This window comes from Gigantopelta aegis, chromosome 3, assembly GCF_016097555.1.
Source record: "Gigantopelta aegis isolate Gae_Host chromosome 3, Gae_host_genome, whole genome shotgun sequence".
NCBI classification, from domain to species: domain Eukaryota; kingdom Metazoa; phylum Mollusca; class Gastropoda; order Neomphalida; family Peltospiridae; genus Gigantopelta; species Gigantopelta aegis.
This window is the reverse complement of record NC_054701.1, coordinates 84,772,311-84,798,873: the sequence shown is the minus strand read 5'-3', so window position 1 is coordinate 84,798,873 and position 26,563 is coordinate 84,772,311. Positions and strand designations below refer to the sequence as shown.

At 34.0% G+C, this 26,563-nt stretch overlaps 1 protein-coding gene across 1 annotated transcript; it reads right to left on the bottom strand.

Moving 5' to 3' along the window:
* Window positions 1–5,417: 5,417 nt before the first annotated feature.
* LOC121369217 (battenin-like) lies at window positions 5,418–26,484 on the bottom strand. Its single transcript, XM_041494149.1, has 15 exons — window positions 26,271–26,484; window positions 23,805–23,871; window positions 21,413–21,524; window positions 20,831–20,893; window positions 18,140–18,219; window positions 16,397–16,482; window positions 15,715–15,787; window positions 14,511–14,654; window positions 13,464–13,540; window positions 12,234–12,292; window positions 11,787–11,855; window positions 11,043–11,098; window positions 9,944–10,037; window positions 8,051–8,191; window positions 5,418–7,051 (listed from the first exon to the last, which is right to left on the bottom strand). Exons 1-15 carry the CDS (start codon window positions 26,377–26,379, stop codon window positions 6,917–6,919), a joined length of 1,365 nt encoding a protein of 454 aa, XP_041350083.1. The 5' UTR covers window positions 26,380–26,484; the 3' UTR covers window positions 5,418–6,916.
* Window positions 26,485–26,563: the final 79 nt, after the last annotated feature.

The following is a 26,563-nucleotide window of genomic DNA, read 5'->3' as shown; positions in this document are numbered from 1 at the left end:
GCAAGTCTGGAGGGAATCGGGAGTGATCACTAGCTTTTGTTTTTTGGTGCAAAAAACTGCATCTGTCCATTTGTTTACTGGTGATTGGGCAGTCAGTTTGATAGCAGTTCAGGCATCACATACCAGATGAAGGAATAAAAAATTCTTCGTCCTATAATTTTATCTGACGAAATTGATTTCTCCTTTTAAAAATAACACGTGCCAATTTTTTGGTATACCATTGGGAATCAGTGGTCAAGACCTTAAAGAAAGCTATGTGCAAACACCTCTTCGTAGACAATTACATGGCAGAGTCTGGAGTGACAAAACTAGGTGACAGGGTCAAAGCTAACCTACCTCAAACCATACCAGTGTTTGGTGCTAAAGTTAATTGTCCAAGCATGACATTTAGTAGTTCCATTGTTTCATTTCATATAAGCCTAAAACAAAATATTGTAGATCCTGAAATTAATGTGATCATAATATTAATGCAGGGCTCGAACTTATCAATGGCAATTGCCGTTGCTAAGATATAAATTGCTGTAGGTAGAAAGCATTATCATTGGTAAAACTCCTCAACAATGGGCAAAATATATACAACTGGTGTACATAATCTGTCAATATTTAACATTTTCACATTTGAAATACGTCTACATACAGCAAAATAACCTTTTAGTCATATTTATTTTCTGCAAATGTCACTTTAAAAACCAAATTGCCATAGGCAGGCTCAAAATTGCCATCGGTGTGCTGTTTCACCCATGGCAATTCTTTTTAAAATTACTGTGGGAGACAAATTCTTATGTTCGAGCCCTGGTAATGGGGAAAATGTGAGTTCCTGTTATTCTCATTGATAATATGCTCCAAGTTTTGTCCATGTATCACAGGTCATTAAAACAAAAATTAAAATACTAATATTTAAAATTTTATTAATAAAACACTTCGCAATTCACTATATATAAGACAATTTAGTTACTCAATAGTTCAGCAAGCTGCCATCCATGTTTGACAGCTGCAGTGTCTTTGGCCATCCAATTAAAAGCTGGTATGATCCACCATGATTGAATACATGCAAGTTTTAGCAGGCTCATCCGGAGGTTAAATTTTTCTTTGTTTTTATTGTTCAAGTTGGCTGCAATTGTGTTAGAATAACAGGTTAATTGATGTCTATTCAAATAATGTTGTATTGTTGTTAGTCGACATCATCGAAGATGCTCACTTGAGGTGTTTGCATCACAAGATCAAACCATCTCAGTAGAGCCATTAAACTGATTGGGGGTTTTATTGTTTCAAACAGTGCACCACAACTGGTCAAATGCCATGGTATGTGCTATCCTGTCTGTGGGAAAGTGCATATAAAAGATCCCTTGTTGTATTGGGGAAAATGTAGTGGGCTTCCACGGATGACTGTCAGAATTAACAAATGTTTGACATCCAATAGCCGATGATTAATTAATCAATGTGCTCTAGTGGTGTAGTTAAACAAAACTAATTTTTTTGCATCAAAGATGCCTGTACTGGTTGGTACCGGAGATGTAACTGCAAGGTACACAAATGTGTTTTGGGTGAAAAGTAAGACTTCAAAGGGAGGCCTTTCTTGTTCCAGCCAGTGCTCCACAACTGGTGTAACAAAGGCCATGGTATGCACTATCCTGTCTGTGGGATGGTGCATATAAAAGATCCCTTGCTGCTAATTGAAAAAGAGTAGCCCATGAAATTGCAACAGCGGGTTTCCTCTCAATATATGTGTGGTCCTTAACCATGTCAGACGCCATATAACCATAAATAAAATGTGTTGAGTGCGTCGTTAAATAAAACATTTCCTTCCTTCAAAGGAAGGCCACTTGTACTAATTTGCACATGGAGATGAGCCACATACCCCATTTTGATCAGTCTCTTGCATTCATTTCAGGATCTACAATATATAAAAAAAAAAAATTTGCTCAATGCAAACTTGTTCATAAATTGTTTATTTCACGTTAAAGTATTATTGTTACTTCATGTTAAAGTATTATTGTTACTTGATCATAAACAGTGAGAATACTGTTAATTATTTTCATTTATAATGTGCATTACGTTTGTTTTTGTTTTTTTATTACATAAGCATTAGTTTGCAGGGATTCCATGTTAATTTGTTAGTTATTTGAAGACGTTTTTATAATGTACAAAATCTGTACATTCAACATACAAATAAACATGTACAAATTGTAAAATAATACTAGCTTAATAAAAGTATTTTCTGCTTATTTTGTGTTTTCCTGTTGAAAAATTCTTGCTCTCGAAGTATAAATGGACTTCTCCCTACAAATTGGATGAAGTTTTATCCATACAGTTTCTGTATGTTTGGTCATTTCTTCAGTGTTATTTTAAAAAATAAGTTCCTTGAATATTTATCTCTCAATGTAACGCAACCAGTGCAAAAATCAAGGGCCATGGTATGTACTGTCTTGTCTGGTGATCCCATGCTATTTAGTAGCAGCCTGTGTGACAGCAACTTTCTCTTCTTCCCCCACCAAGTGTACATGTAGCTGCAATCAAATTACTGGCCCACTGATGACAAATCCTGACACTATCTAACTTATGGCAGACTAGTATTTAATGTGCTATTTAAAGTTATAAAATCTAAATGGAACTTCATGTGAATGAACACATATACTTCAAAAACATCAATCGTTAATGTGAAACATGAATTATAAAACTATATCGATAACGTTTTTATTCACAAAGGAATAATGACATCAGAAACTAATTGAAAATATTTTTAACAAAATGTATATAATAATTATATATTACAGTATGAGCATTTTTGATAAATGATATATATTCAGAGAATACAACTTCTATACATATGTAAACTATCCTGTTCAGAAATTTCTCAATGATTTAAAAAAGCGCAAATAATTAGATTCTGTCAAAAACTCATTTCTGGAATGGTCCTATAAAATTTTGATTGGTTAATGTTGATTAAAAACTGAATATTGTCCTTCAATAAAATGCAAAATGATACATTTAAGTGTATTTCAAAATATACTGCTGTAAAAAAAAAATATATATATTTTTGGGGTGGTGGTGTACAGCCACAAATTTAGTACGCCATGCAATTTTATATAATTTGTAATTATTGCACATCAATAAATTACAAAAAATACTGATTTCAAAATACTGAAAGCTCATTTCCATTTTTAAAAATACATACTTTGAATCCTGATTTTAAAAAAAACGACAACAAAAAACAAAACATTAAAAGATTTACCAAACAATTTTTAAATGTAATTTCCTTTCTCATTTGCAGGGCCCCGTTCCACAAAGCGATCTTAGTCCTAAGATCAACTTAAGTGCATAGGGTAGCTATGCTCTTAAGGTAATCTTAGGGCTAAGATTATTTCGTGGAACGCGCCCCAGGTCTTCTTTTTGTTCCATCTGGAACACTATTGCAATTAATTTTAAAACACCGATTCAAACTTGTGTAATTTAGTAATTATTACTAAACCCAGTGCTGCATAGATACAGTTTGTAATAAACAGGTAAAAAACCCAACAACCAAAAGAGAGTGTTTTATAGGAAATGGCAAATAAGTTTGCATTTTTAATACTCCCCCAGTCCTATTGTAAGCTGCAGTCTAACCTCGAGGTAACCAGTCAATTCATACCATAGTCATTTCGTACCTCAATCATTTATTCTACAGCTTAGTTGAATGATCTATAGTAAAATGTCGAATTACTGGTTTAAAAAATAAACATTAGACTAATGCAACTATATTGAAGCCCCACCCCTTGATAAAGAAAAAAAAAAGAAAGAAGAAAATTATGATATATTACTTTCATCTCCTCAAGTTCATCATTATATTAATTACCAACGAGCACCTTATGTTAGAATAACATATCAAGATCTTCTAAGACTATGTTTACATGGCAACGTTTATTCGTCAACAATCAAAATAAGAAGTGGCATACCATGACAAAAATAAGATACCGAGTATGAAATGACTATAGTACGAAATGGATGGTACGAAATGACCAAAGCACTATGGTATGAAATGACCATAAACTATGATACGAAATGGATGGTACGAAATGACTAGTAACCAACCTCGACATTACAGCACGATTTAGTAATACAAAACACACACAAGTAATGCCTTAATAACCTCACCTCACTTACAAAATACAAACAATTGCTATTTCATCCAAACAATATAAAAAAAAGAAAAAAAAGCAACAATAAGAACATTGATGGTTAACTTTATAACGAAACATGACCCCCCCACCACCACCAACAAAAATGTTTTGTCAAAATGTAATCAAATATAAGGAGAGAATATTACATATGTATTCATTGCCAATAAAGGCTATTTAAATTTTATAAAAAATTATTGAATATCCTGCCTTAAAATTGCTTTTTGGTTAAAAGGAAAAAGGTCCAAGTTTTAACTCTCTAGAATAGTGATATAATTTGTATGATTTCCACATCTGCTGTATAGGGTACATACCAGTATTGAAACAATGTAGAATGATGTCATGTGTAAGGTGTCCTTGTTTTCAGATAAAGTTTGAAATGTTTACTTTAGGTATTTTGTCAGATACTTTGCAGCAATGAAGTGAAACCAAAAATAGGAATAACATGTTTTACTCACTATTGAGAATACAAAGTATACAGTAAAATAAATTCAAACTGTATAGCTTAGTTAATAATTTTATTATAAAGTTAACCTTTAATGCACATGGTCCATTTTAAAGAAAAAAATATTTTATTTAACGATGCACTCAACACATTTTATTTACGGTTATATGGCATCAGACATATTTATGAACCACACAGATATTGAGAGAGGAAACCCATTGTGGTGTACATTTATTTTCCCCAGGTAATTTTTCCCCCCTCCCCGAGGGGGTTGCAAAATATATATCCTGGGAAGGGGGTCCCACTCTTATTTGTGCTACAGGCCATGCGGATTCTTAAACCGGCTCCGACTAAACCAGTACATGTGCCCTACCAGGCCCAACCAATTTTCATATCCTAAGTTCAAGGACCATAACTGTCACAAATGGCAAATCCCCCATGAACGTTAAACTTTATTTATAACTACATGATAAAGCTATACACAAAATTGCAGCTCAAAATCTTTGAGGCTTTGGGAAAAATCGTCCAGAAAACTATATCCGAGACAGAAGGACGGACAGACACAAAACCTATAATATGTTCCCATTGTACTGGTAGACTGGTAGAAGACTGATAATGGGAACTGTAATCTTTTGAGAAATATATCATAACTTACAGGTTACCAAGTCCATATTTTGTGGTAACCTGTATGCGACTTACTTCAAAGAACTTGATCTCTCATGATAGAGATTTATGATATTAATCTCTCTTGGAAATATTCTAGGCAGTCAGGTAAAGCGTAATGCACACATAGACTCATATTACAGAACACATCAACATAATATGTAGTTTTTTTATGAGTACTTTAGCAAGATCATTTCTTATAGAATGTACAACATAATATGTAGTTTTTGATTAGTACTTTAGCAAGATAGTTTCTTTCTTATAGAATGTTCAACATAATATGTAGTTTTTGATTAGTACTTTAGCAAGATCGTTTCTTATAGAATGTACAACATAATATGTAGTTTTTGTTTAGTACTTTAGCAAGATAGTTTCTTTCTTATAGAATGTTCAACATAATATGTAGTTTTTGATTAGTACTTTAGCAAGATCGTTTCTTATAGAATGTACAACATAATATGTAGTTTTTGTTTAGTACTTTAGCAAGATCGTTTCTTATAGAATGTACAACATAATATGTAGTTTTTGATTAGTACTTTAGCAAGATAGTTTCTTTCTTATAGAATGTTCAACATAATATGTAGTTTTTGATTAGTACTTTAGCAAGATCGTTTCTTATAGAATGTTCAACATAATATGTAGTTTTTGATTAGTACTTTAGCAAGATGATTTCTTATAGAATGTTCAACATAATATGTAGTTTTTGATTAGTACTTTAGCAAGATCGTTTCTTATAGAATGTTCAACATATGTAGTTTTTGATTAGTACTTTAGCAAGATCGTTTCTTATAGAATGTTCAACATAATATGTAGTTTTTGATTAGTACTTTAGCAAGATGATTTCTTATAGAATGTTCAACATATGTAGTTTTTGATTAGTACTTTAGCAAGATCGTTTCTTATAGAATGTTCAACATAATATGTAGTTTTTGATTCGTACTTTAGCAAGATTGTTTCTTATAGAATGTTCCGATAAGTATAAATCCTAACATCCACCCCTCTAAATTTGTGACAGTAACAATCCACAGTGCCGTCATAAAAAGCTAATGAAAAATTGATCTGCAACAGCATTTTTATCAATATCTAGTTAACAGTTGTACTGAATTGCCATTGCAAGATGATCTGAATTCCGAGGCTTGAACATCTGACAATCGGTTTGTTCTTGTGAATTCCATCTATCTCTCTCTTTGCATCTCTGTCACCTATTTGCATCTGCCATTCTCTCATCTTTGTTTATTTCTGTCTCTTCTCTCACAAAATACACACACTTATGATACCATGTTATCAATGGCATACCTAGGGTAAAGCAGGTATCAAGAGGTGCCACTGAGCAGTTTCTATTAAAGTCAGAGGTTATCTAAAGATGGGTGTCAGATGTTTGGACAGGGGCGCAATTTCAGTGCTAGATATGCCACTGCATATTATCAAGAAGGAAGAAATTATTTATTTACGACTCACTCAACATACATGTATTTTATACATGGTTTTATTGTGGCGTACATAAATTAGAGAGGAAACATGCTGTCACAACGCAATGAGCTAACCTTTCCGATTAGCAACAGACAGGCCTTTGTTACACCAGTTGTGGCGCACTGGCTGAAAGGAGAAATAGCCCAAAGGGGACTGATCCTTATATTCTGATTTTAAGACGATATTATCCTGACATTCTGATTTTCAGACTACAGATATGATCGTGAGTGGGTATGGCGACAAGCCCAACCAGCGAGACTCCCAGCGTGTCGGAAATGGACACCACTCCCATACTGAACTCCAGGTGCTCTGCAGGAACCTGCAATATAAACACATTATAAGTAAATTTCTATTACATTCATTTCAACATAACGTCATCCCATACTGAACTCCAGGTGCTCTGCAGGAACCTGCAATATAAACACATTATAAGTCAATTTCTGTTACATTCATTTCAACTTAACATTATCCCATTGGTACAGTCGCACCAATGGGAGATTGTTCATTTCTCGATGAACATAAAAATTATGTTGTTGTCAGGGAATGTCATATCTGATGACGTCATTTTATACTGGTACTTTGTCTTGTTGAATATTATTGTTTATAGACAACTGAAAATAAAATAAGAACTTTTAACATTACTCGATATTTAATTTAGTATATTTTAAATTTAATTATAATATAAGGATATAAAAATCCTCTGCAAACTTATGCTTCACACAGTTTGCCGATGATTTCTTTTGGTCCATACCCCGATTAACGTAAAAGAAATAACAGACAATCCTTAATTAAAAGTATAAACATATAATCACTACACAAATTACAAGCCAAAAATGTAAGTAAAAATCCTCCCCCAGACTGTTTCATAATTTGTATGTAATTTCAATCAAGTGCATTGCCTACATTACAATCCTCACAGAAAAAGAAGTAATACCACAAAACAATATTTCAAAATGTTAGGTAATAGGTCATCGGTTCATGTGTGTTTTACCTAGGTAACCAATTGTTCAGTTACTTGAATTGTAGTTGTGTAACCTAATCAAACGAGTCGAAATTTGTTCTTTTCAGATATGTACAGTATTTTCTTGAAAATTATTAAAAAGTAGCAACTTTAAACACAGGTGTATTAACCATATACAAAATCTCATAGCATGCTTCCCAAGAAAATACACTGATAAAAAATTGTTTGGCGTAAGGAGAGGTTTAGATCCCCAATCCACCCCCTCTGAATCGATGAAGGCCTGTATTTGTAAATGATGTTTAATATGGAGCGGCAATACTGCAGATTTTAAAAGAAAGACTTAAAAGTAGAACAAACCTCAACAGACATCTTGTAGAATGTGTTGACGTACGCTGCACCTCCAAGTAAGCCCTCATACAGAATGATGGGGATGAGGATCCACATGCTCGGAATAAAATGATAGAACACCTGGACCAGCAGCAAGATCATATTGACAAACTGCAGACAAGAATAGCACTAAATAATCAACTCGATAACATGTAAAGTCAAACATTTATTTGTTTTACAACACCATCAAACAGGGCTAGCTCTGGGTGATGAGAAACTTTCGCCAAATCATCTGTTTAAACTTTAAAAATGGCAAAAACCCAGGTATTTTGAAAAAACAACAACAATTACAACAAGAAATTTATTCGCCAAATTAAAATAAATTTCGCCAATTGTTGTTAAAATTCGCATTTGGCGAAATTGGCGAGTGCCTGAGCTAGCCCAGATCAAAGCACACTGAACAATCATTTATTTATCAGCTATTGAATCTCAGACATTTGGTTAATTTTTAACACAGCATTATCAGAGGAAATCCACTACATTTTTCCTTTAGCAACAAGAGATCTTTTCTCCAGGACCCGCAGATTGTATAATAAAGTGATGGGGCCCATTGTCAGTATGATGGCTTGGGAATGGAAATTTGTGGGTCTGAAAGGCCTAAACCTTCTCCCCGTGAAGATAAAAAAATTCAGGTACTCCAATACAGCCAATTGGACGGCACGACGGTTGGATCCGCCGGGGATCTGGGTGATGGGGGGGTTGGAGCTCAGTAGATGATGGGTGGCTATAGGGCGTCGGCAGTTTCGGAGGTAGGTTTGGTTTAGTTCTGTTCTGGGGTCCCAACCCTGCCTCTCCTGGTTTCCCAGATGGGTTACACTGAAGTTCGGGATATGAGCAGTTATCCTTCTTTAATTACCCAATAAATAAACCTGTATAGCTCAGGCGCAACCTCTCCTTCTTTCCTCCAGGGCTTAAATTTCTCTTAATTGTAATTTATACTTTATTAATTTCATCTTTTTGAACTGCCCACTCTAAAACTGGTATCTAAAATATAATTTTTTTCAATTATTTAGGGTTATATTGTTATTTATTTTTGGACTTAAAGTCCCTAGTCCCAATTTTGATTTAAAAATCTAAACTGTCCTTTAGTATTCTGTCCTGGACCAAGCCACTGGCTATCCAGAGACTTGGCCCATGACAGACATGCCTGAAACCTTAGTGGTTTATGGGCATGTTGAAAATACTCAAATACAGAATACAGGAAAATGTGTAGGGGCCCCCTATTCCACAGCCCATTTCCCACAAACAGTCATGCAAATGAAGGCATATAATTCAACTATACTATCACAGAAACTAGTGTACCTCATATTTAAATGGGACAAAACCTGTAACAAAAATGATACGACATTCAGTTCTAGATGCAGGATTCGACCCTGTTTTTAACACCATCATTTTGGGACTTGGATCACCTTTTAACCTTTTATTATCCATATGGTTCAACATAACCGAGTTAATAATAATCATACAAAGCACACATGTAATAACAAGTGTAATGACGTAATTTTGGGAAGCGACGTCATAACATGGCAAGTGTGGAGGGAATCGGGAGTGCCCCCCAGACTAAGGACTTCCTTTATTAAAAAATGTAATAATTATAAAATTAGTTAATTTTTTTATTTGTCATGTAATTTAATTTCTATGTTGAGGAGTCCCTGAACCTGAAGTGCCCCGGGCCCCCCAAGGTCTAAATCCGGCCTTGGTTATGTGTTTTTGGTGGTTATTTGAAATTGAACGCTGCAATAATTTTACCCTCTGTACCGTGAATATGTAATTTTAATTGTTGAAAAGACTTACAATGGCAGCAAACTCTGGCCAATCTCTTTAAAAATTAAATATTTCTGAATTCAAGATAAAAGAACAAACCTGCAGCACAGTTAATATCCACAGTTTATTAAACTGGACCAAATTGACGGAAGACCTTGATATGAACACACCAAGCTGATAAGCTACCTGGTACCTGTAAACAATAAAAATACCAAGACTAATATCAGTGATATACATTGTTTCAATTATACCCATCCCACACCATATAACCGTAAATAAAATGTGTTGAGTGCGTTGTTAAATAAAACATTTCCTTCCTTCAATTATACCCAAGGTGTTAACTGTCACTAGCCAAACGCGAATTAGTTTTGAATTTGACAAATATATTTCATTATTAATTCACCAAACAGCTAATTTGAAGATCACATGTCATTTGTAGATCTACAGTCAGTTACTTAATTGGAACTTGAATTTGGCTATAAAATTTTCCACCAAATTTGCAAAACAATATTTGGGTTCATCTTAAATCCAATTGATAAAAGATGAATTAATATAACTGGCCCCTCCAGTTACTGGCATCCTCTGAAGCAAAAATGTAATAATGAAGTGATGAACACCAATGTATAAAATCCAGTTAATTAAAACACAATAATTAGATTTCCATTACATTCATTACAACATCCCATTGGTCCAGACGTAGCAAAGGGAGTTTGTTCATATCTCGATGAATGTAAAAATTACGTCGTCAGGGAACGTCATGCCTGATGAAGTCATTTTATATTGGTAATTTGTCTTACTGAGCGTTACTGTTTTAACCAAAAAAATAATTCAAAATAAAATATGAACTTTTAGTGTTATCATTAGTAAATATGTCTCAAAATGAACGTAAAAGAAATAACAGACAATACTTAAGTACATGTATAAGGAGGTCAGACCATGAAAACAGTGTATGAAGCTGTCATAAACAAACCAATATTGCATGGGATTATAAACTCAAAGCGAAAAACATAAAACATGTATTTAAAAATACTATCACAGATGCTTATATAACATTGTTTCAAATTTCTGAGAGATGCTGAATATGTGCTGTATTCGCCCCTCTCTGGGAAAGCTATGAGAATGTTGCCAGCCCTGCACCACAATGAGTTGGAGCACACGATCATACAGATACAACAGAAATACACGACTGTATACTCACCATCTATACTGGGCTGCTGGGGTTAGCCATGTATTGTTGAAATAAAGTAACTCTAGCTGAAATAAAGTAACAATAACTTTGTACAATAATGGTCTGTGCAAATAGATAAAATGTAATTAATGATTATAACATATAGCAGGTACCGTATAAGAGTGTTTGTTTAGTAACAGAAAATAGTATGTCGCAAAGGTGCAATTTCACAAAATCAATTTATGGTAAATGTAAATTTGCTTTTATCATTTGTAAAAAAAAAAACCCAACTCAAAACTAACACCACCAACAACCTAAAATCAAAACAAACAATCAAAATGTTTTGGAAAAGTCCTGAAAGGTTATATGGTCTCAGGCATACCAATTTTAATGAACAATGATTGTTTTTTAATTTAAAAAAATAAATTAAATAAATCATTTATAATTAAAATTTTTGTTAATGCATTGAAATGAACATCCATGGGTGCAGCTAGCACTCAAGTTTCACTGACCAAAGATTTCAGTTTATGAGACACACAGATAAATGGTAAAATCTACAGCTAAATGTAAAACTTGATGTCATTACCAGAAACGAAACATCTACATCTATATCACAAATTCTGATTTTACAGAGAGGACAACAAACTGATTATATTTTACACCAGAATACAAATTAACAATATGTCCAAAATCCTACAAATTATTTCAGATCTCTTAATTTATATTATCAGACTTATAATCTTTCTGAATGAACAATATTAAAAGCTAACTTACCAAGCCTTGATTAATGAAGTATTCTGCAAAATACACTGTCAGCAGGGGTAAAATATACTTCAATAACGGCTGAAAGAAATAAAGAAAATACCACAAACAATAAATTTGCCAAAAAGTTAATTAAAAAATTAATGTTTAATTATCTTACTGCATTTTGTTTTACTGAAACAAATTAAAATTGTGCCTAAAATTAAACCAAATGCAATGTGGTGAAAGCCAGTCAAAATACAAAGTCCCTCCCCCTCCCCACGGTAATTAATTAAGGATTTTATAATTTTTAACAAAAAGAAATAAATGTAGAATTTAGAATTGATAAGATTATGATCCATTCAGATTTTTATGTTTTGACAGGAATCTCAAGTCTGATTTCGGCAGTTTTTGTTGGATGTAATTAACATTCTGCCTAACAATTTAAAACATCTTCCATTACGTGAGAATAATACAAACCAGGACAAGCTGCAACTTTTGTCTCACGGTCAGTTTTGCTTCTGTATGATTCTTTTGTTCTGTGGAAGAAACACAAAAACTGAGATGACCATTTCTAGTAATAATATAATCAATATAGTGAGAAGCATCTGAAATTTAACACGTTAATCAGAAGAAGCTGTTTGTAAGTACACCTGTCATTGGTAAAGATTATGATTAATGTCTGACCTCAGTACTTCATATACATTAACAGAACTTTCCATAAAAAAAATTGAGAAGAGAAATTAATTCCTTCCCTAACTTATATTTTGGGGAACCATTTAAGATGTTACCATTCACAGTAGTTTAAAAAAAAAAAATTCACATGCTAAGGGGAGATAAAAAATTACTCTCCTTGAACTATTGTCAGAAGAATGGAGGCACACCAGTGATAGCTTTCCTGCATATTAATATATATATATATATTCCCATTTTAGTGATATATCAAATATTTGTGAAATAATAGGCTCTCAGTACCATAGGGAAAATAATATCCAAAAGGTGTTGTTGTACAAAGTGCTATTTTCACTGTAGTGACATCACTTTTCAAAATTACATCAACTGCTGGTTACACAGTTTACACTAATTGCTCAATAGATTTGAGTGGGGTTTTTTTATAATAAAGATAAAAACTAGGGTCTCAATAAGTACTCGGGTATAGGCCCCGAGTCTAGCAAGACTAGAGTCCGTTCACAGGACTTCAGTACCCATGCAAGGAAGAGCACTCTCATTTAATTCTAAAAATGTTTACATCATTTTGCCGTATGCTTGCCGCCGATTACATTATAGGGCTATGAGACATGCAGGTAACAAAAGTCGAATGTGTGGACTGCAATACAATGACATGATTTGACATCCATGTTCAGTGCTGGAATAAAGATGCATAATGTTATTTTACTTCATTCCCAAGTCTCATTATCATCCAGTGTAAGTGTCGGATACTCAGGTCCAGGTCGAGTTCGACCCTTGAGTACTCGAGTCCCAATATTTTGGATTTGTGGAGGACCTAATAAAAACAATAAAAGCTATACACTAAATAAAACATTAAAACAAATTTTGGTCAAATATTGTTTATATTTCATTTGGTTAAGTCTGCAGTTAAATATATCACACTTGTTTCACAAGCATGACTTGTGTAATACGATTGTATATATCAATCAATGAAATATAGGTCATACGTGACAAAATATCCACTAAATATATTCTACTTACTATCTTCATGAAGAAGCACAACACTGTCACTGTCTTCAGATATCACCGGTTCAGGTTTACGCAGCATAAACAGAAAACTGTAACAAGTAACACATATATAGAGGATTCATCACGAGTATTTTTTAATATGGAAAATATCAACCGAGTCTACGTTAATCGGTATTTGTCGAGGCTCTGCCGAAACAAATCCCGATTAACTGGACGGGGTTGATATTTTACATATTAAAAAACACAAGTAGCAAATTTTATTTATCCTATAACACTTCTAAAACAACATTTTAATTTTATTTTTAGTTAATCAGTCCTAAAGTCACCGCCATCAGTAATATGACTTCATCACAATCAGCACAGAATAATTTGACATCACACATTTTGAATAAATCTTTGAAAACGTTATGCTCAGGTACACAGGTCTTGTTGGCTTGTAAGCAAGTGGCTCATCCACAACAACACATTACCTAGAGACCATGCAAATTTGCATACCATTATTAACCTGGTTAATACACTAAATTATCACATGGGTTTATGCCATGGATATCATGGGTAAGTTATGGGATAAAAATACTTATTATATACATAGCCATAAAATATATAGGTCTACAGAAACCAACACACTAAGCTTTTTCCATAATTATTTGCAGACAACTGACAAAGAAACAAAGATGGTGACCATGCTATAACATATTCAGGAAACATTATCAATTTGTAGTTATTTATTACAAATAAATGTGAAAATAACAAAATATTGTAGTTTCAACTTTGAGACAGGACCTTTAACATATTGCTTCATTAGTAAATGCATACTAACTACGTTTTAAAAGTTAGATCCTTGCTGTTAATGGAAAAAAATGAAGTGGTTTTTTTCTGAAGTTAAAATTACCAAATGTTTGACATCCAACAGCCAACGATTAATTAATCAATGTGCTCTGGTGGTGTCGTTAAACAAACTTTAACATTAACATATAACTTTAGCTTTTTAACTTGATTCAACCAGAAGATGGACAGATGTGATTTCACGGAGTTAGCTGGGCGGAGAACCAAACTTACCATAGTAACATAATGACCGGCACAATCACTTGGACGAGGACACTGTTTCTGGGACTGAATCCGATCGCTGTGAATCCTGCGTAGACAAGAGAGCCAAAAATCCCTGCTCCTCCGGTTCCTGAAGACCATGTGGACACAACATTTCTGTAAAATATTTATAAAATATATATACACGCAATGGCCATAATGCTTCATGTTATAATAATAAAATATTTATCAAATATACAATGGCCATAATGCTTCATGTTATTATAATAATCATAATAATAATAATAATTTATTTGAAAATTTTCAAAAATTAAAAAATTTAAATCAAGTTTATTGTGCACTGAGTAGATTATAACAGTGAGTAGATTATAACCCAAGCATTCTGAGAGTACTGTTAAAGCAATACATGTCCCCTACAGGGCCAAACAAGTGTTTTTACCTCCTATGTACAAGGCCATAACTCCTGTGCATCCTCATATCAACATGTTTACTGTGCGATGCTGATCGCTCACCTGGAGTTTAAGAGGCGAGTGATTTATTACTCACCTGATATTTTCAAATTAGAATCATGGTACAATGTATTTGTATTTCAAAAAGTTACTTTGTTTTGTTTAACGACACCACTAGAGCACATTGATTTTTAATCATCGGCTACTGGATGTCAAACATTTGGTTATTTTGACATAGTTTTAGAGAGGAAACCCGCTTCATTTTTCCATTAGTAGCAAGAGATTTTTTATATGCACCATCCCAGACAGGATAGCACATACCATAGCCTTTGATATACCAGTCGTGGTGCACTGGCTAGAGCAAGAAATAGCCCAATGGGCCACCGACAGGGATCTATTATACCGACCACAAGCGCTTTAACACTGGACTATATCCCGACCCTGTTTGAGAGGAAACCCACAACATTTTTCCATTAGTAGCAAGGGATGTTTTATATGCACCATCCCATAGACATGATATCACATATCGCAGCCTTTGGGCCCACTGATGAGGATTGATCCTAGACCGACTGCGTATCAAGCTAATGCTTTACCATGGGGCTCGATCCCACCCCGTATTTCAGAAAGGACATTATCATATTGCAACTGAACACGACACATTTAAAAAAAGTGTCTGGTTTTGGATTAAACAAGACCTTTAACATATTATTATTTCATCATTCACTATATCTATTCAAAATTAGTTTGAGAAAGAAAGACCCACAAACCTGGGGAAAAACGATGAGTATGCAAGGAAGGTAATCTCGCCCATTCCAGAACTAACACTGGCACACACCACACCTGAAAATATCATATATCATGTTAAAAGAAACAAATGTTTTATTTAACGATGCACTCAACACATTTTATTTACAGTTATATGGCGTCAGACATATGGTTAAGGACCATACAGATATTGAGAGAGGAAACCCACTGTCGCTACTTCATCGGCTATTCTTTTCGATTAGCAGCAAGGGATCTTTGATATGCACCATCCCACAGACAGGATAACACATACCACAGCCTTTGATATACCAGTTGTGGTGCACTGGCTGGAACGAGAAATAGCCCAATGGGCCCACCGACGGGGATCGATCACAGACCGACCGCACATCAAGCGAGCTCTGTACCACTGAGCTACATCCCGCCCCATCATGTTAAAATAACAACACACCAAAAGGAGATTAGGTCCAAAATATTATGGTGATTTCGTCTTCTCACTACTGCTAATAACTCAGCAACTTGAACAGACTTTTGGTGAAAAATACTTTAATTTCTTTGGCTTGATTAGGGCCTGCTATATCTCATCTTTTTACTTCATAAAGGTGAGAGAATAAAACTATAAGAAAACAGATAGAGAATAACTTAAATAAAAAGAAAAAGAATGAACGAAAGAAAAAACTGACCTACCAAACAGACTGAGCGAGACATCATGACTCAAGGCCACGATAATGAAGCTGGCTGCATTGAACAATGTAACAAGGATTATTTTAAATCTGAAAAAAAAGAAAAAGCGCAACCTAGTTTATGAAACAATTTTATTTATTCGACAACACAAAGGACAAATTGACAACAGCAGCTGTTAACAAATCACCACACAAATAAAACTCCAGTAAAATACAACAAGCATAGTAATACCAAACTCTTATAACAGCAATTAGTTATAAGTTAAGTCTTTAAAAAAGACTCATTAAAAGTTATACAATTGGAAAGCACTCGAATGGAGTGCATGAGCGTTCCGAAAACATGTTTCCCGTTCAATAACTGTGGTTAGTTTTCTTTATTGATTATATTATCCATTTCCATACATTTGAAGTGTCAAATATTTTGTTACTGTCAAATAAGGTCTGTTTATTCGAAACCTAGAACCATTTATAAACACTTCACCTACAAACTCATTTAATCATCTGCGTGAAAATACAGTCCTGATTCTGCCACAACATAGAAATGTAACAATTTCACTATAAAAATAAAGTAGAAAATGTTAATCTGTTATAATGAGAGGAAAGGACAATCTGTTTAATGAAAGAACAGCCAGTCTTAAAGGTGCAGACCCTAGTTTCAACCTGTGAAAATGGACACTAAGTTTGGTTAATCTACAAAGCTGGAACACATCAGGATAAAGTTACAATACAGTGGGAAAAAAAGTCTGTGACACTGAATTTTGAAAGGAGGAAAAAGGGTTAGTCTGCATAACCATTACATGTCAGAGGTATGTGCATTTTTAAAAATATGAAAATGCATTTCATTGTGTTAGAAACAACAGGATGACTGGAAATACTTTGGATGTATGAAAATTAATAATCTGATCAATAAAATGTAAGTAATATCAATTTTTTATTAAAAAATGGCTCTAATAATGAAAAACAAATGCTGTAATCTTCTAACACTAGGGTCTGTCACTTTAAACTATAGATATATGGTGTTTAACATGTAGTTATTTTTACAGTTTGGAGAGAGAGAGAGAGAGAGAGAGAGAGAGAGAGAGAGAGAGAGAGAGAGAGAGAGAGAGAGAGAGAGAGAGGGAGGAGAGGAAGAAAGAGAGAGAGAGAGAGAGAGAGAGAGAGAGAGAGAGAGAGAGATATAGAGAGAACCTGATGCCACTAAATAGACTAGACAGGGTGCATTGTTTGGAGAGGCCTTGATATAGGCATTTTGCCTGTTGGCCAATCCCCAACCAGCATTATACTAGTACGGTAATTAGGAATAAATATTGTTTAACCCGCAATGTTTGGAAAAGGAAAAAACCAGTCAAAATAAAAATTAAAGTTATTTTGTTTAATGACATCATTAGGGCACATATATCTATTAATCTTTGGCTATCGGATGTCAAACATATGATAATTTTTACATTTAGTCATAGAGAGGAAACCCACTACATGTTTCCATTAGTAGCAAGAGATATTTTATATGCACTATCCCACAAACTGGATACACATACCATGGCCTTTGATATACCATTGTTGAAATGAGAAATAGCCGAATGGGTCCACCGATGGGGATCGATCCTATACCTACTGTGCATCAGGCAAACACTTTATCACTGAGCTACATCACACCTCTCTCCAGTGTACACAAATGACTTCATTTCTACATTCTTTTTTCTCTCTTTTAAATGGTGATATGAAACTGCAAATGAATTGGGGGTTTTACCTGTAGCTAAGATATTCAACAAACAGTGGAGCTGATAACTTGATGATTAGAGCAGGAACAATGTCTGCCAACAATATAGCCTAAAACAGAAGAAAACATGGCCATGTATTTCAAAACGATTTGTCCATGGTCTTCACTACTCAATTTAGTGGATATCTAGGAATAATGCAACAAAAGCATTAAGAAACTAGGTTGATTTATCCAAATATTAAACCAGTATGTTAAAATGGTAAAGACCATTAAGAAACTAGGTTGATTTATCCAATGTTAAACCAGTATGTTAAAATGGTAAAGACCATTAAGAAACTAGGTTGATTTATCCAAATATTAAACCAGTATGTTAAAATGGTAAAGACCATTAAGAAACTAGGTTGATTTATCCAATGTTAAACCAGTGGGTTAAAATGGTAAAGACCATTAAGAAACTAGGTTGATTTATCCAATGTTCAACCAGTATGTTAAAATGGTAAAGACCATTAAGAAACTAGGTTGATTTATCCAATGTTCAACCAGTATGTTAAAATGGTAAAGACCATTAAGAAACTAGGTTGATTTATCCAAATATTAAACCAGTATGTTAAAATGGTAAAGAGCATTAAGACACTAGGTTGATTTATCCAATGTTAAACCAGTGGGTTAAAATGGTAAAGAGCATTAAGACACTAGGTTGATTTATCCAATGTTAAACCAGTGGATTAAAATGGTAAAGAGCATTAAGACACTAGGTTGATTTATCCAATGTTAAACCAGTGGGTTAAAATGGTAAAGAGCATTAAGACACTAGGTTGATTTATCCAATGTTAAACCAGTGGGTTAAAATGGTAAAGAACATTAAGACACTAGGTTGATTTATCCAAATATTAAACCAGTATGTTAAAATGGTAAAGAGCATTAAGACACTAGGTTGATTTATCCAATGTTAAACCAGTGGATTAAAATGGTAAAGAGCATTAAGACACTAGGTTGATTTATCCAATGTTAAACCAGTGGGTTAAAATGGTAAAGAGCATTAAGACACTAGGTTGATTTATCCAAATATTAAACCAGTGGGTTAAAATGGTAAAGAACATTAAGACACTAGGTTGATTTATCCAAATATTAAACCAGTATGTTAAAATGGTAAAGAGCATTAAGACACTAGGTTGATTTATCCAATGTTAAACCAGTGGGTTAAAATGGTAAAGAGCATTAAGACACTAGGTTGATTTATCCAATGTTAAACCAGTGGGTTAAAATGGTAAAGAACATTAAGAAACTAGGTTGATTTATCCAATGTTCAACCAGTATGTTAAAATGGTAAAGAGCATTAAGAAACTAGGTTGATTTATCCAATGTTCAACCAGTATGTTAAAATGGTAAAGAGCATTAAGAAACTAGGTTGATTTATCCAATGTTAAACCAGTGGATTAAAATGGTAAAGAGCATTAAGACACTAGGTTGATTTATCCAATGTTAAACCAGTGGATTAAAATGGTAAAGAGCATTAAGACACTAGGTTGATTTATCCAATGTTAAACCAGTGGGTTAAAATGGTAAAGAGCATTAAGACACTAGGTTGATTTATCCAATGTTAAACCAGTATGTTAAAATGGTAAAGAGCATTAAGAAACTAGGTTGATTTATCCAATGTTCAACCAGTATGTTAAAATGGTAAAGAGCATTAAGAAACTAGGTTGATTTATCCAATGTTAAACCAGTGGATTAAAATGGTAAAGAGCATTAAGACACTATGTTGATTTATCCAATGTTAAACCAGTGGGTTAAAATGGTAAAGAGCATTAAGACACTAGGTTGATTTATCCAATGTTAAACCAGTGGGTTAAAATGGTAAAGAACATTAAGACACTAGGTTGATTTATCCAATGTTAAACCAGTGGGTTAAAATGGTAAAGAGCATTAAGAAACTAGGTTGATTTATCCAATGTTCAACCAGTATGTTAAAATGGTAAAGACCATTAAGAAACTAGGTTGATTTATCCAATGTTCAACCAGTATGTTAAAATGGTAAAGAGCATTAAGACACTAGGTTGATTTATCCAAATATTAAACCAGTGGGTTAAAATGGTAAAGAGCATTAAGAAACTAGGTTGATTTATCCAATGTTAAACCAGTGGATTAAAATGGTAAAGAGCATTAAGACACTAGGTTGATTTATCCAATGTTAAACCAGTGGGTTAAAATGGTAAAGAGCATTAAGACACTAGGTTGATTTATCCAATGTTAAACCAGTGGGTTAAAATGGTAAAGAGCATTCTTGTTTTTAACTACATCTTCAAGGCTGGCTCTGGCACTCGCCAAATTCGCCAATTGCAAATTTCAAAAACAATTGGCAAATTTTATTTTGATTTGGCAAAATTATTTTATGAAATAATTGATATTTTGTTAGAAAATATCTGGATTTCTGCAATTTTTTAAGCTTAGTAGTTAATTTGAATAAAATATCTGCTGACCCAGAGGTAGCCCTGAACTTTCATCCAGGATATATAACAAAAAAAACCCAAAACGGGATCCTCAGCAAACAAAAATTGGCTTAAAACTGGACGTTTTTTTTTATGAGAATCCACATTTGAACAACTACACTTACAAATATTTCCATTATTCTGTTACTAGTATTTGAAAATGCTAAAACATATTTAAATTTGACATTACAAATAACACAAATGAGTAAAATTAAACAAACAAATCTCTTACCCCAGTTCCTATTTTATTGCACTGCAAAAACTGGGTCTTGTTAGGGTTTGGTGCAACTGTCGTCTGAAAAATTACAAGTTAAGTAAATTACATTATAGCTATACCAGAATAGTCTGCACAACAAAATCAAACATATCAAAATGAAATATATTTTATTAAAAATATATGTATATTATACTTTCATAGATGAATTAAAAATATGAAACCATCAATATGTTAAACATTATTCTGAAATACTACATATCATCACATAAAGGTGAATGATAAATAACCAGTTAAATGTATATGTGGGTGTGGATAATGTCTGGCATGCTTCCTTTAGTGGGGTGGGACGCAGGCCAGTGGTAAAGCACTCGCTTGATGCGCGGTCGGTCTAGGATCCATCCCCATTGGGCTATTTCTCATTCCAACCAGTGCACCATGACAGGTATATCAGTGGCCATGGTATGTGCTGTCCTGTCTATGGTACACTGGTTGGAATGAGAAATAGTCAAATGGGCCCACATTGATGGTGGTTGATCAGAGATCTACAGAGCATCTGGTGAGATGGGCTACGTCCTGCCCCATGCCGACCAAACTTACTGTGGTGATATTAAAATCGTGACCAGAATCTGCCGTCTGTTGTTCTTTCAGTATGTCATGTGCAGCGCTCAGCATGACCACATACGCAAAATTGTTACACAGACCTAGAATCCTGAAAAAGAATGTAACATACATAGACAAAACTACATATATGTGGTTTTCTGATTTCTGTATTCTACTAGTGTATTTCCTGCCGGAGATTCCGATGCCGCAGGCAGAGGGGTTTCCGGCAGGAAATACACAAGTGGGATACAGAAATCAGAAAACCATATGTATGTAATTTTGTATTTATTACATACCCTAAATTGGAATTTTGTTCCCAAATAATAGTTAAAAAATTGTAACACTACTAGCTAATGATGGGGATTTCTCAATTTACATAACTAGGTCAGCTGTGTTACTACGTGGACCGATGAACTACCAATTATTACACATAGGAATATAGTTCATTTAAACAATAAACAGAAATAAGAAAGAATGAGTGAAAAAATACCTATAATTTTAATGATATTGTCTGAAATGCCTTTTAAAGACAATGTAATAGCTAAAATTCACGAACAATGAAATATTTAATTTGCTCGTAATATGTCACAAAACCTTCAGTGCACCAGTTTTATCAACGAAGAAAAATGTCAAGAATTGTTCAGTCAATGTCTGTGTCGTCATCGGTGTGTTTTCTTTTATTGATGTTCATGGAATTACTCGTTGCTGAAAAGTTGAAGTTTATATTAAATGTGCCTCCATAAATCATCGCTCCACTGAATAATCCGGTTGTCAGTTCATTCAAATTTTCTACGTGAGGAGATGGTGCATGCGACGACATTGTTGCTAAAGTCGACGACAGTTACTTTTTGTACCCTTGTTTTGGCTTCGTACACAATAAATATAGCATATCTTACCGTAATTTCACTAGAAATCCATATTTCGTAAAAGGTACAATTTTTTAATCACAAGATTTTGTTCAAACACATTCAGGTGCATTAGAAATATTCAAACAAACAAAATCAATAGCAATTTTGCATTGGAATTTTTCCTTAAAAAGGAAACGTCATGTACCCAGTTTATGGATATTGTAAGGAGATGCAAAGTGACGTCATTGGAATACTAACGTCATTTAAATTCAAAATTAGCTACATTATTATAATGCTTCGCCACATTAAAATAAAGACTAGTCTACTAACCTTGACCCCTGTCAAATTCCTATAACAAGCAGACAACGCTGTTTACAGGTGGGTATTTTTTATTTTTCATAATTTTGGACAAATTATTAATTTTAAGTTTTAAAAGAAGAAAGAAATAAAAAGTACCTTTTGTCAAATATATCATATCACAAAATTACCGTTGGATATGTTTTATTTATTGTGTATGAAGCCAAAACAAGGATCCAAAAACTGACTGTCATCAACCTTATTCGTGGATTAAAACCTCGTTGGTGAGTAGTGTTTCCGTCTAGTTTTGGTAGCGCGCTCATTAAATTGTAAATATTTGTTCCACAAAATAGCATTTTAAAAATGCATAACAGTTAACTGCTTTAATAGGCACTTCAAACCAAGCACCAAGTTTGTTTACATATTGCTAAGGGCATTCCCAGTGACCATGTGCTATAAATAGTAGCATTGAATACGGCATAGTTCCGGCAGTTGAGTTGAATACAGAAAAGTATTTTATTTTTGTATTCAGGGCTGTATTTATATAGTAAGATTTAATGGGTATGTAATAAATACACATGTAATCATAGATTTGTTTTATTGTCATGCTTATCAGGGCCGTAGCTAGGATTTATTGTTGGGGGGGGGGGGGGGTTGCTCCCCCTCCCCTGCTAGCTACAGCTCTGCTTATCCAATTAAAGTTTACACAAAATTGCAAGGCTTACTGTCCATAGCCATATTAGCCATTTTGTTTTACAAAGTGGCTACAAAGTGCAGTATTTGGCTAATAATTTTTTCTTTAAATTACACTTTTTAAATATTTTCGAGGAAATACTCAACGTGTGAAATTACAAAACATTTATTCATACACGTTGTTTCTACAACATATGTATAGAGATAAAATTATGACTAAAGCTTACATGCACATGAAAATTGCCAGATGGGTTGAATAGGATAGGTTATGATGGTTAAGTACAAGTCTGCATGTGTTTCATTTGCCAGGGACAGATTATGGGGGGGGTTCCCAGCTGTACAGAACCCCCCACCCCCCAGCTAAAAAACAACCCTGCCATGTAGATCTAACTTGATGTCCACGTAAAATTTATAATTTCAAATTATAAACATTTACATATTGTTTTAGAAACCTCCCCTTACCTAAAGCATAATCGGCCCCTGTTTGCATATTTAAAAAATGACAGGTGCATGTCAATCTCATAAATGGTTTAATGTCCTCACAAACATACCAGAATCCAACCAGGTTTCTTCTCGTCTGCCATTTCCCCCCATCAGGAGCTCCAACTCGGGTGTCATCTACATACAGTGTAATAAGAAAAGAAAAAAAGATATTGAAAATCACATGTATTAAATATTTACAATTCTAATACTACTAGGATATTTGGAGATTCCTTAATTTTAATTTTAATAATGTTCTAATAATTTTAGCTGCACATTTTGCAGTACAAAAGTCTGATTTAATTTTGTTTAAGGATGATAGGTGATAATGTATTTTGCAGTTCAAATACATGTAGCTGTTCTCAATTGTTGTTTTGTTACAGATAATTTGCAGTAGAAAGTTAAAATTTGTACACTTTAAATAAAAGATTATACCCTGGTAACCCAACAAGATATTTTATTTGAATTAAGACAAGGGCCCAAGTATCCATTACCTCCACTGTGTTCTGGATAAGTAATTAATTTTGTGTTTGCATAAGCTTGCCACTGAAATACATTACATATATAATTAATCTTAGTTGTTAGAGGCATCCGAGATACACTACTACTTTCCGTAATCGGGAAAATGTAGAGCCCAGATAATTAATCTTAGTTGTTAGAGGCATCCGAGATACACTACTACTTTCCGTAATCGGGAAAATGTAGAGCCCAGTTAGGGCTAGCTCTGGCACTCGCCAAATTCGCAAATTGTGAACTTCTAAAACAATTAGCGACTTTTATTTCAATTTGGCAATTTATTTAAATTTCATGTAATAATTGATATTTTGTTAAAAAATAAACAAGTTTCTGTAATGTTTTAACTTAAATAGATAAATCGACAAAATGTTCTGCTCACCCAGAGCTAGCCCTGCCCAGTGGTAAATTGCTCACTTGATGCACGATTTTGACGTCCAATGGCCGATGATTTATAAATTAATGTGCTCTAGTGGTGTCATTAAACAAAACAAACAAACAAGTTGATGCATGGTCAGTCCAGACCTTGCTTTTTAAGGTGCGCGGATACATTTACGGTATTATGTTTATAGATCAGTGCTTTTAAGAGTACATATGATGTGCATGTACTTTAAATCATTATTTATTTGTGGTTTTTAAAAAGTACTTAATGACAAAATTACATAAATCATATATGTTTTATTTTCATTAATAATTATTTTAAACTCATTAGTGACATCGTGTTTCAAATTCAAAATTTACCAGACTTATACCTGTTTCTGTGAGTAACAAAATGTCAATCACATCATTCATTAATAGCACAAACATATCTCTTTAAGTGGACTCTTTGTTACCACCAATTTATTTCACAAACAATCCAAACTAACCCATGAAATGATTGTTTAGTTAGTTAATTGGTCGCTTCGTTGACATGCCTTGACATTTGGATACCGTTTTGCTGTGTACTGAGTGGTCCAAGACTTCAATAGAGATCAAATGAATATGTGTCAACTACAAGTTTTCAACTTTTGCACGAGTCTCGCTGCACAGAAGCATAGCAGACATAAGCCTTAGGAGTATTTGTTTTGTTGGAAGGTGCTGGTTACAGCTATCTATTGAATTATTTATCTTTGACAGTAGTTTCGAACTCACAAATGTCAGAAACAAGACTGCTGACAGTTACATATTTTTTGTGTTCATTTATGTCCAGGCCTTCTTACTGTGTTTATATTTTAACAGTTAACCAATGGCAGTCAACCTCTTATAATTACTGTTACATGAAAGAAAGAAGTGTTTTATTTAATGACGCACTCAACACATTTTATTTACGGTTATATGGCGTCAGACATATGGTTAAGGACCACACAGATTTTGAGAGGAAACCCGCTGTCGCCACATAGGCTACTCTTTTACGACACGCAGCAAGGGATCTTTTATTTGCGCTTCCCACAGGCAGGATAGCACAAACCATGGCCTTTGTTGAACCAGTTATGGATCACTGGTCGGTGCAAGTGGTTTACACCTACCCATTGAGCCTTGTGGAGCACTCACTCAGGGTTTGGAGTCGGTATCCAGATTTATAATCCCATGCCTTGACTGGGATCCGAACCCAGTACCCACCAGCCTTTAGACCGATGGCCTGCCACGACGCCACTGAGGCCGGTTACTGTTGCATGAAGGATATAGTTTGCAACCAGACGTCAAATGCGATTATTTATAAATATATTTTCCAAATAATTATTATTAAATGAAAAAAAAGATATATAAAATAATACAATTCTAGGACTTTTCAGGGGGTTAATTAATTTTTCCAGGAGTTTTAAGCACTTTCCAGGATGAAAATAAAATGTAATAGTATGCACTTTCCAGGGTTTTCCAGGATGCGTGCGAACCCTGCCACACCCTAAAATTAGTAGTTACATGACCCTCTCGACAGTGTTGTATTTTTCTCAGAATACATTCTGACATAAAAACTGTTTGAACTGCATGGAGTAATTAATGATGGTGTGTAACCTAAAGGTTTAATAGTATTAAACAACACAAACCAAAGGACTCTGTATGTTGAGATGATTCACGGATCGACGGAGTCGATTCATAATCGTCTGCATTATCAAGGTCTGATTGAGACAACTGATTTCTTCGATCAGAATCCATATTCTCTTCTCGTTTTATGCAACGACATTTGTTATTGTTTGGTCCACGAGTCAAATCGTCTTGCAAAGCTACTTTTGTTTTGCCAACTTTCACCGGAAGTTCAGATGGTACTAAATGGCATTCGGAGAAACTCGGACGATTACGGAACTCTTCGGTAGAAATCACGAATCATACTTCGGATGCA